The sequence below is a fragment of the Aythya ferina genome (assembly GCF_964211825.1).
Source record: "Aythya ferina genome assembly, chromosome: 31".
In the NCBI taxonomy this organism is placed as follows: domain Eukaryota; kingdom Metazoa; phylum Chordata; class Aves; order Anseriformes; family Anatidae; genus Aythya; species Aythya ferina.
In genome coordinates this window covers 1,534,783-1,545,974 of record NC_140328.1, presented here as the reverse complement: position 1 = coordinate 1,545,974, position 11,192 = coordinate 1,534,783, and the positions used below count along the sequence as shown (strand labels likewise).

The 11,192-nt window shown below is 45.3% G+C and overlaps 1 protein-coding gene across 1 annotated transcript in view; it reads left to right on the top strand.

The window, feature by feature from the left end:
• LOC311425470 (butyrophilin subfamily 1 member A1-like) overlaps window positions 1–7,186 on the top strand; it is a 15,858-nt gene extending 8,672 nt beyond the window's left edge. The window contains exons 5-12 of the mRNA XM_084501359.1: window positions 2,002–2,274; window positions 3,095–3,196; window positions 3,902–3,958; window positions 4,569–4,595; window positions 5,020–5,046; window positions 5,278–5,298; window positions 5,840–5,866; window positions 6,279–7,186. Of these exons, the coding sequence (XP_084357485.1) occupies window positions 2,002–2,274; window positions 3,095–3,196; window positions 3,902–3,958; window positions 4,569–4,595; window positions 5,020–5,046; window positions 5,278–5,298; window positions 5,840–5,866; window positions 6,279–6,862 (1,118 nt within the window). The 3' untranslated portion in view covers window positions 6,863–7,186. The remainder of the gene's footprint in view (window positions 1–2,001; window positions 2,275–3,094; window positions 3,197–3,901; window positions 3,959–4,568; window positions 4,596–5,019; window positions 5,047–5,277; window positions 5,299–5,839; window positions 5,867–6,278) is intronic.
• The last annotated feature ends 4,006 nt before the right edge of the window (window positions 7,187–11,192 follow it).

Here is an 11,192-nt window from a genome sequence, read left to right as displayed (position 1 = left end):
CCATCATGTAATATGACCAGTCATATGATCCAGTGGGCCACATGACACCCAAATTGTGATGTGATTTTATTCTTTAATTCAGAGCCACTGAGAGACTGAGAGGTTGGCAAGAGGCTGGGAAGAGTTCAATCCATGTGCCACTCACTGTACAGGAGGCAATTAGAGGCACTAGCAACCTGGGCAGCCCAAGGAGGGTCACTTTTAGTTTTAGGCAAGGAAGGAGCTTTAAACTCTCATAGCATAAACTGCTTCCTTGAGTCTCTTGAGAGACTTCACCATACATGTTCAAAACTGGTTGCATTACATGGAGAAGTGGAGTATGCGGGGATAGCTTGATAAGACGGCCAAGAGATCAGGGTGAGTTCCTATGCAGGGTTCATCCCTGCTCTCAGCTTTACTGTGACAAGTGTAGGGTTAGCTAGCTGCAGTAATCACTGTTGGGGAGATGTGAGACCACATGATGGGGCACAACAACCCCAAGCAGCTCTACAGGCTGGGAGATGAGTGGTTGGACAGTTGCCTGACAGAGAAGGACCTGGGAGTATTGGTTGATAGTAAGCTGAATATGAGCCAGCAGTGTGCTCAGGTGGCCAAGAAGGCCAACAGCATCCTGGCTTGTATCAGAAACAGTGTGGCCAGCAGGTCTAGGGAAGTGATTTTCCCCCTGTACTCAGCTCTGGTGAGGACACACCTCAATTACTGTGTTCAGTTTTGGGCCCCTCACTATAAGAAGGACATGGAGGTGCTTTGAGAGAGTCCAGAGGAGGGCAACAAAGCTGGTGAGGGGGTCTGGAGAACAAGTCTTATGAGGAGTGGCTGAGGGAGCTGGGCTTGTTCAGCCTGGAGAAAAGGAGGCTGAGGGGCGACCTTATCGCTCTCTATAGCCACATTAAAGGAGGCTGTAGTGAGGAGGGGCTTGGTCTATTCTCTGACCTGGTGACAGGACAAGGGAGAATGGGTTGAAGTTGTGCCAGGGGAGGATAAGCCTGGATGTTACGAGAAACTTCTTTACTGAAAGGGTAGTTACATGTAGGCATTGGAATGGGCTGCAAAGGGAAGTGGTGGAGTCACCATCCCTGGAGGTCTTTGAAAGACATTTATATGTAGAGCTTAGTGATATGGTTTAGTGAAGGACTTGTTAGTGTTAAGTCAGAGGTTGGACTAGGTGATCTTGAAGGTCTCTTCCAACCTAGATGATTCTGTGATTCTGTGATTCTGTATAATGGACACATAAGTCCCCACCTATTGTGCTGGTGTGAAAGTTTGCCCTGTCTTCATGGACAGTAGGCATAATCTGTGTGTGGGAAAGTAATGTCACATGAAGCCAGTCAGCCTAGACTTGCTGATTGAAAACATCATCTCCTCATCCAAAAGTGGCTAGATAAGCTTTAAGGATAGGCAAGAGAAAGAGGTCCCAGCTGGTGTCCATTTCCTACTATCAGCCAGGAAATATCTCTACAAAGTCCAGCTTGGACTCAGGGGTCTGATTAAGATATGCATGTGGTGCATCCCACACCCTCACACTAGAGCAGTTTTGGTGCAGTCCCTATACAGCAATCATCAATACCCACTCCTTCATGCTAGCATGAACTGGGTAGATGCCAGGGAAAAAGCTGTGCATGCTTTACAGCATGCACATGCTATGTTTTCTTCTTTCCACTTCCTCAAAACTGGACCAGTGTCATACAGGTTCTGTAACAGCAGTAACAGATTCTTTTTGTAAGCAAAAGGTATAAAGACACACATCTTCTCTCTGCCAGGTAGGGAGCTGAGAGGCAGACCCATCCAGCATTGTGTCTTTTTCTTAGCCAAGGACAAGCTGGCATACATAGCAGAGAGGATCTGTGATCCCAGGGGACCATTTCAAGGTCTAGGCTAAGTACTAAAAGAAACTGGCAGGAAATGGGGCTAAACTCTCTATTAAACAAGAGCTGTAAATCCCAGGTAGAGATGCTTTTTGTGGAAACACTCTCCTCTCACTAACAAACTCTTGCTTTTAAGGTACCAATGAAGTATTCTTTGAAATATTGGGCCCCCGAGGACAAGGTATTGAGCTTGCCTGCAGATCACATGGATGGTTCCCCAAACCCACTGTTGAGTGGGTTGTTCGGAATAAGCAGATGCTGTCTCCAGACACTGAAATACATCAGGACAGCAAGGAGCTCTTCAGTGTGCTGAGCCGAGTCACAATTACAGGACAGGAAGCGGAAGAAGTCACCTGTCAAATCCAGAACAACATGGCACAGGCTGAGAAAACTACTGTGCGCCTCTCAAGTGAGTCATACCTGTGGTGGTTTTACTTACCTGGGCAGCTGAGTTCCACCACAACAGCTCTCTCTCACTTCCCCTCCTCAAAGGGAAAGGGAAAGAAAATATGATGAAAAGGCTGAAGGGTAGAGATAAGAGCAGGGAGATCACTCAGTGTCCTGAGAAGCCTTTGCTATAACGATATCCTTTGTCCTAGAAGCTCTGTAAGGTGCTTTCCAGTGCCAGCGAAGTTAATAGGTCCAGCTAGAAGACAGAAGGTGGATCCAGCTGGAAGATAGTCCAGCTAGATGGATCACAAACCACCATGCCCAGCTGCAGGCTGGACAGGCTGTAGTAAGGAAAGGGAAGGGTCCTTCTTGGCCTGAATGCTGTACAAGTCTCTAGAGAAGGCAGGCTCTGCCCCAGAAGGTAGGGTTTGTGGCTGGGTTTGTGGCTATTTCTTACATCAGTTCTAAGGGAACTCTTGGGTAGGTACTCTTTAAAAAGGTTAGATGCCCAAGGGACTGGTGAAAAACACTATCCCGGGAGTCCCAGATCATTGCTCATCCATCCACACATTTCTGTAACACTTATCACAGCTCAGATGAATTAGCTTGTCTTTATAGACACTTGTAACCTCTGTGATCCAGAGGAAAAATGCCTGATAATTTTAGGGTAGAATTCAATTCTCCATCTTTTTCCAAAAGCTGAGATTTTGATCTGAATTAGTCAACTCAGCTCTGTAGTTCCTGGAGAAGTACTGACATGATCCCAAAGTGATTCCTCCTGATTGATTCCTCCTGATTGCACATTGCAAGATGAAACTCAAAGATTTTTCTTTTCAAAGGTGCTGCTTTTCCACATACATCTGCATGGATCCATGCATTCTGGATACTACTGACTTTAACTCTTCTTATAAGTGCTGTGAGCACTCTTCTTTTATTTAGAGGTAAGATTATTTTTATTTTTTTATTTTTTTTTTATTTTTTTTTTTTTTGCCTCAATGAAACCTATTGAAGACAAAGTGGTCATTGAACAAAACAAAAGAGCTTGGCCCTTCATCCATACCATGCTAGGCACCTGTGGGTGTAGATACATTTGCACAGAGACACGCCACAAGATGTGCAAGTCTGCACTCAGCTGGTAGTGTGGCCACAGTCCTGCTGCTGTGCAAAGTGGCCTTTATTTCAGTTGCCCCTGCCTGACCCCATCACACTAAAGTGTTCAAACCAGTCAGAGTTCAAGGTAGGGAGTGGAGATTGTTTATTTATCATAAGTTGCAAAATTTAAAGAAGCTAAGCCCAATACTCCAAATCTTTACATTGTACCTAAGCTGGAATCTTCAAAGAATACTTGGTAATACATTATGGCCAATAACAGAGTGGAAAAGAATGTAAAATAAAATAAAATAAAATAAAATAAAATAAACCCACTATAATTTCATAAAAAATGACATGGTTCAACTAAATACAAGTTATTTGTTTCTTCTACTCCATCCCCAGCATGATGTGCTTATACAACCCCCTGTGATACCCAACATGCTATGACCTGCCCCCAATCAAATTCAGATATTTTTTTCACATACAACCTACATACGATCTTCAGATATTTCCTCTGTTCTTCATTATTTCATTTGCTTCTTTGAACATTACAGCAAAACAGAGGACCTCTAAGAAAAAAAAAGTTGTAGAAGAGACTTTTGAAAATCAAGGTAAGGGAGATCTCCATCTCTAAGTACCCACTTCAACAATCAGTCACAGTTGACATCTGTCTTTCATCTGGAAAGAGATTTCTTTGCATTCACAGAAGATACTATACTTGTGCTCTTATCTCAGCTGAAGAGTTTGTTAAAATATGAAAAACGTTTACCTTCCTAGGAGCCTTTTAGACTCACTAGCTTGCACAGGAAGATGTCAGTTCCTTTCCCTGGACATTTCCCTATGATGTGCCTTGAAATTCCTTCTGCTGTCATCCCTTCATCTAGCACAAGCACAAAGAACGCAACCCTCTGAACAGCTCAGAGCCCTTTTCCCAAGTCCCCAACTGACCAGGGAAGGATGTCTTAATTCCCAGTATCTGAAAGCACTGAGGGAACCTGCAACCTCCTTGCATTAGTGGGTAACAGAAGAGAGAGTGCAGGCATCAGGAGGGGGCATCTCCATCTGTCTACAGGACTGAGGGACTGAGTGTTCTGAGGCTGACCTCTGTTAGGGCTATGACCATCTCTTTCGCATCAGTTTTCAATTCTCTGTGAGGAGTCTTATGGATCTCAAGCCATTACTCAATGTCTAACATTTGTGTTTTTTTCCCTTGCTGTACAGAATCTGAGAAAATGACATCAAATGCAGGTACAGTAAAATTAATCTCTCCACACTGAGAAAGTCCCACTCCAGTTTTCCCAAGTTTATGTAGTCATTATCCTTTAGCCTTTCTCCCAGGACAGGCATCCACCCTTCCTCACTGTGGACCTCCTCCAATCTGCCCTTTCCTTTCACATCCTCTTTTTCATTCCCATAACAAGTTTACACTAAAGAAATTGTGGGCAAGGCATCTGCAGAACAAAATCCATGCCTGCAGCCATCACTAGAATTCACCTCACAAAAATGGAGTGGGTGTAGGCTTATCTAGCTCACTCAGGGTACCATGCTCAGAAGGGGAAATCACTTCACCGTCCCTTCAGGCCATGCATATCTGATGCAGAAAGATCTGAAATGTCTTCTTCAAATCCTCAACACAGAAAGCAAAGATGTTTTTATCTTTTTTCTCTTGCAGATTATGACTCACTGCAGGCTCGATATGGTAAGAGACCAATTACGGGAGAAAATAAATAGTGTGTTGCCACTATTGTGGAAAACATACATAGATACAAACTGTCTGTGTCCTGATGCTCTAGGCAGATGTTAGTGAGAGATGAAGTCCAGTTATCTGGCCTTGTGGTCATTATTCTTCTCCCTGGGTAGCTCTCAGTACCTAGTAGTGGTAGCTTCCTCTCACTGACCAAGCACTTAACAGTCCATGTTTCTCTTTCAGATACAATAAACAGAGAACTAGGTAAGTCAAGGCATCTTCCTTTTCTCTGTCTCTTTAAATACAAGTCTGTCAGTGGTTGGGAGCCACACCTTCCACTGATCACACAGTCCTAGCAAAACACTGTACTCCAGACAGTGAGCTCCTCTTTGAGGGCTCAGAGGGACGCAATGGGGACTCCAAATGACAATGAATTATTATCCACCATTTCCCATATCAGTCAGCATGCTGCAGGATTAGAGAACTTGTCCCTAAGCTGCCTGATATATTTGGGGGGCACTCGGGGCATATAATGCAAGTCCTGAGGGCTAGACCACTACATACACATGTGAAGGCCATGCTCAGCTCCCAAGGAGCTTCTCCTTTGTCCCATATCACAAGCTTTCCTCAGTGGCAGGCCTGGGCCAATGCCAGGACAGAAGGTTTACTCCTTTGCTTGTGAGGTACCTCAGGCATGGCAGACCACTGCTCCACAAATGTGGAAGGGACATGGATCCAGCATGGGCATTTAGGCCTTTGAATACAGCCTCTGCTTTTGATTTGTGTTTTCTTTTTTTTTAAACAGAGTTCAGACAGGCTCGAAGCTACATGGGTAAGTTTGTGGGCATGTAATCTGACAGAAGGGTTAGAAACAAAGTCAAGGTGTCAAAGCTTGAAGCAAGTCCCCTTGTTCCTTCTGGAACAAGCTGGCCAAAACACTGCTGAGCAGTGGCAAATGGACAAGGGTTGGTATCTCCCTTGGTTTTAGCTACACCCATGGTATGGGTCCCACAGTACTGAACCATGAGCAGCCAACTTGGGAATGAAGTTGTCATTCCTTGCTTGCCAGGAAATTGGCATCGCCCTCAGGCTAGAAGCCACGTTTGAACTCCAACATGACCTGGCAGCAGAGCTCTATTTCTTAAGCTCACTCTAAAAGACAACAGGTCCTTCTCCTCATAAGGATGTCGATGTCTGCGATTCTCTTCTATTTGTAACTAATGACTTCTCCTCTGTCTTCCCAGTGCCCATCACCCTGGATGTAGCACGGAAACACCCTGAGCTCACCCTGTCCCCTGACAAGAGGACAGTCCATCACGAGCCTTCTGATCAGGGTTCCATCATCAAGTGCCAGCTTCCCATCGTGGTGGGCAGGGAGGGCTTTGCCTTGGGGCGGCATTACTGGGAGGTGCAGGTGTGGGATGGGCTGGACTGGGAGGTGGGGGTACTGACAGAGACTGTGAGGAGCACTCTGATAGGAGAGAGCTTGGAGGAGCTTCCTAAGCATGGAGTCTGGTCACTGAGAAGGGAGAAAGGAAAGTTCTGGCCTGAGGAAGCCAATAATGTGATGCATCAGAATACTGCCCCACTAGCAGCGGTTGGGCTTGACCTGGACTTAGAACAGAACACGCTCTCTTTCTACAATGCTGGGGTTTCAGGACGTATCCTGGAAGTCTCCATCGAACCATCAATGAAACTGTACCCTTTCCTCAAACCAGGCCTTGGTAAGGTAGGAGAGAAGGGGAAACCCCTCTCCATCAACCACAACACAGGGTGGGACTACCCACAAAAAATGCAGCACGATATGGTACGTAGAAACCTGACCTGAGCTGCAATGATTCTTCTGGTCTCCATGGAGAGGGAGAAAGGACAGAGAAGCAGAGCAGATCATTGACAGACCTGCTTGGTTCCACCCAAACTCTGTCAGTGGCAGAGAAGCCTGTACTGGCAAATTCAGAAAGAGCAGGAAGTATACTTGTGCTTGTCATTTGAAATGGCATCAACCCCCAGGAGCAACACCTGGACCTATCAAACAAGGAGATGCACTCACACCTTCTGCAGCTACAAGTTTTTGTTATTCCCTTGTCTTTGCAGTCCATGTTCCTCTTCATTAAACAGAAAATGAAATAAGAAAGAGTGATTTTTCCTGTGATCCTGAGCGCTCTAATGTTGTTCTGTCTTTCTTCTCCATAATGATAATCTGCTCATCAAGCATCTCATGGCATCTCATCAATGTGTATAAATACACATAAATACAAAGTGTGGGGGACAGAGGGATTTGGACAATCTCTTTTCAGTGGTTTGTGGGGACAGAACAAGGGGTTAATGGCCACAAAATGCAGCACTGGAAGTTCCACACCAACATGCGAAAGAACTTCTTCACAGTGATGGTGTCAGAGCACTGGGACAGGCTGCCCAAGGAGGTTGTGGACTCTCCTTCTCTGGAGATATTCAAGGACTGTCTGGATGCCTACCTGGGCAGCCTGCTCTAAGGAACCTGCTTTGGCAGGAGGGTTGTACCCGATGATCTCTTAAGGTCCCTTCCAACCCCTATAATTCTGTTATTCTGTGATTTCTTAGAGAAATTACCTGACTGAGCTCAAATTTTCTTGGAGGCGCCTGGTAGAGAGTTTTGCCAAGTTAAGAAAGTTGATTGCTAAAGGGAGTTTGGCCATAGCCAAACCAGTATCATGATTTTCCACTCTCTGTTCTCGTAATCATTATATGCCTACTCTTTCCCTAAGTGAGGATCTTTCATTGTACACCATGTCACAGTCTTGGAAAAGTCTCTTTTGGCCTTGTTGTTCAATTTTTTTTTTTCCCCAACAAAACAGAAAGCAAATGAAAAATCAATTCTGCTCCACACACCTTCATCTCCTTGAGCCAATAACCCTTTTGAAGATGATGGAGCAGCTCATCTGGGAAAGCATTTCCAGGTCTTTATAGGAAAAACTAGTCAACAGGAGTAGCCGGCATGAATTCACCAAGGTGGGGGGCATGCTTGGCCAACCTGAAAGTCTCCTATGATGAAATGACTGTCCTGGTGGATGAGGGGAAAAGCACACATCTTGCCTGCCTCTTCCTCAGGAAGGCCTCTGACACTGTCTCACCTCAGATCCTCATAGAGAAGCTCTTGATGTCTGGGCTAGATGAGCAGAGAGTGGGGTGGACTAAGAACTGCCAGAATGGTGGAGCCCTGAGGGAGGTGGTGTAAAGCTTAAATGATGGTGACTAACAAGTGGTATACCCCAGGGGTTCAAACATAGTCCATATCCATTCAACATGTGCATTACTCTCAGGATGCTGGGGCAGAGGTTATCGTCAGCAAGTGTAGTGGGTTTATGTGGAAAGCTTTTGGTAGCGGGGGTGGTGGCAGTGGGGGGTGGCTTCTGTGAGAAGAATCCAGAAGCTGCCCCATATTGGATAAGGGACCCGCTGCTGACCAGAGCCGTGCCAATAAGCATTATTGTTTGCACCTCTGTGAGAGCGTATTTAAGAAAGGAGGACAAAAAAAAATACTCTGCTACAAAGCAGCTTGGAGAGAGAAAAGAGTGATAAAAAGCCTTGTAGGCACCAAGATCTGTGCAGAAAGAGGGCAGGAGGTGCTCCAGACATTGGAGCAGAAGTTCCCCTGCATCCTGTGGTGAGGACCATGGTGAAGCAGGTTGCCTCCCTGCAACTCACGGAATACCACGGTGGAGCAGGGTTCCATGCTGCAGCCTGTGGAGGAGACCATGGTAGAGTAGGTTCTGGGCTAGAGCTGTAGCCTGTGGAAAGGAGACCACACAGAAGTAGGAGATCTGGGGAGAGTTGCTGCCCATGGGGGACTCATGTTAGAGCAGTGTGCTCCCAAGGGATGGACCCCATGGTATGGACCCATATCTGGAGCAGTTCTTGAAGAGCTGCTGCAAGTGGGAAGCCCACACAAGATCATTTTGGAAATGATGGCATCCTGTGTGAGGGACCCCACATGGAGCAGGAGTAGAGAGTGACTGAGAAGTAGCAATAGAGACAAAGTGCACTCCCCTGCACTGCTCGGTGGGGGGGTGGGGGGGGGGGGAGGTACAAGAGAGTGGATGGGGGGAAGGCATTTTTGGTTTCTTTCCTCTGTTTCTCACTTCTCTAGCTTGTTAGTAGTAGGCAATAAATCTTACTATCTCCCTACTCTGAGTCTGTTTCACCCATCATGATAGTTGTTGAGTGATCTCATCATTATCTCAACCCTTAAGCCTTTTTTATTGTATTTTCTTCCCCTTCTACTTTGAGGAGGGGGAGTGAGAAAACAGCTGAGGTGGAGGCTCACCTCCACCACAGGCTTTGAGCATCCTCGTCTAGTGAAAGGTGTCCCATTCCATGACAAGGGGGTTGGAATTAGTTGATCTGATTTTTGTTAAGTCCTGTGTTACCTGAAATGGAAGCTGTGCTCATTATTTGGCTTTGAAGTATCTACAGGCTTTTGCCACAGAAATGACAGATCACAGAAAGGTTGATGTTGGCATGTACATCTGGAGGTCATCTGATCAAACCCCACTGCTCAAGCAGGTCCACCTAAAGCAGATTGCCCAGGACCGTATCTTTGTATGATGATGGTTCAAGGTCAAGTTAGATGGGACCCTGGGCAACCTGATCTAAGGGGTGTCATCTCTGTCCTTGGTGCAGGATTTGTAAACAGATGAACTTTAAGATCCATTCCAACCCAAGCCAGTCTATGGTTCTATGTTTCTATGATTCCCTGAGCTGTAACATCGCATCTGCCAAAAATACAAGAAGTTGCAACTGCCATTTATCTAAAATAAAATTGTTTTTCTCCTACTTGCAAAAGACTTTCCAGTAAACGTAGCATTTCTTGACACTGGTTCCTATTTATGAGACTTTAACCAGTGCATTTTAATCTAGCGCTTCCCAGCATCATCTTTCCAGATATCTTCAGTTCCTTGCCTGCCATTGCTTCCTTGCTTCCAATATGTGTCTTTGCTTCTTTGACCCTGACTGTAAATTTAACTTTCATAAAAATGACCAAAAACCAGGCTTGGTTTTCAATGTCATGAGAATGGTGGGGTTTGAAAGGTTTTGTGAGGTAAGTGATTTCTGCTCACTTTCCCATTACTATCTGCAAAGAGCTAGGGGTGATCAAAAGGATTCTCAGCATCCTGACATCTGACTGTGTGAAGTGCCTCTTGGGCTAATGATAGACTTGCCAGGAGAGGGTGTTCTAGCAGGAGGAATTCCCAACACAGAGGAAGGGAAAGACATTCTCCTTCTGCCACAAGCTCTTCTGAAAACTGTGCAAGGGAGAATTTGTACAGGTATTGTAAATTGTCAGTGTTCTTGCGGATGTATTCACTGTCTCTTGATGAGAGAAAAGGATTAAATGCATGAATCTAGAAATGGCAGGAAGGACAAAGCTTGAGAGCAAACTCATCAACATGGAAAGTTTGGCTGTCTTGATTTTCATGTGTGAATTCTGTCCTTGCTCACTAAAATAGTAAGGTTATTTATACTTTGCAAATTCCCCTGAACATTTTTTGGACTTGTGGTGGTTTTATGTGGGTAGGCAGCTATGTTCCACCACAGACACTCTCTCACTCCTCCATCTCAAAGAAGAAGGGGTAGAAAATACAACACAAAGAGCTCAAGATTTGAGATAAAGATGATTTAATTAAAGGGAAAAGGGAGAGGAAAAAAAAAAAAAAAAAGGCAAAGACCTCACCGGAGCACAGAGAGAGAACAGCAGTTCCTCTCTACTCCCCACCAATGAGCAATGTTCAACCACATCGTGGGAAGTAAGGCAGCAAGGCCTCAATACACATAGTGGCTTTTCGGGAGAATAGATGCTTCCACACTGACAGCCCCCCGCTTTTTCCCCTTTCCCACCTTTTATTGCTGAGTGTGACATTATATGGCATGAACATCCCCTTGGTCAGTTTAGGTCAGCTGCCCTAATGATGTCCCCTCCCCATCACTAGCCAGATGATCTCTTGAGGTCCCTTCCAACCCCTACAACTCTGTGATTCTGTGATTCTGATAATGGCTTTGCATTTGAAATAGAAAAAAATCTTATATCTCAGCTATAATCATAGCTGTCTGGCACTCCTGTGATATCCTTCCAGTGTGGCTTTGAATCCCTCTAGATCAGCAAATTATCAGTAAGAAGAAGA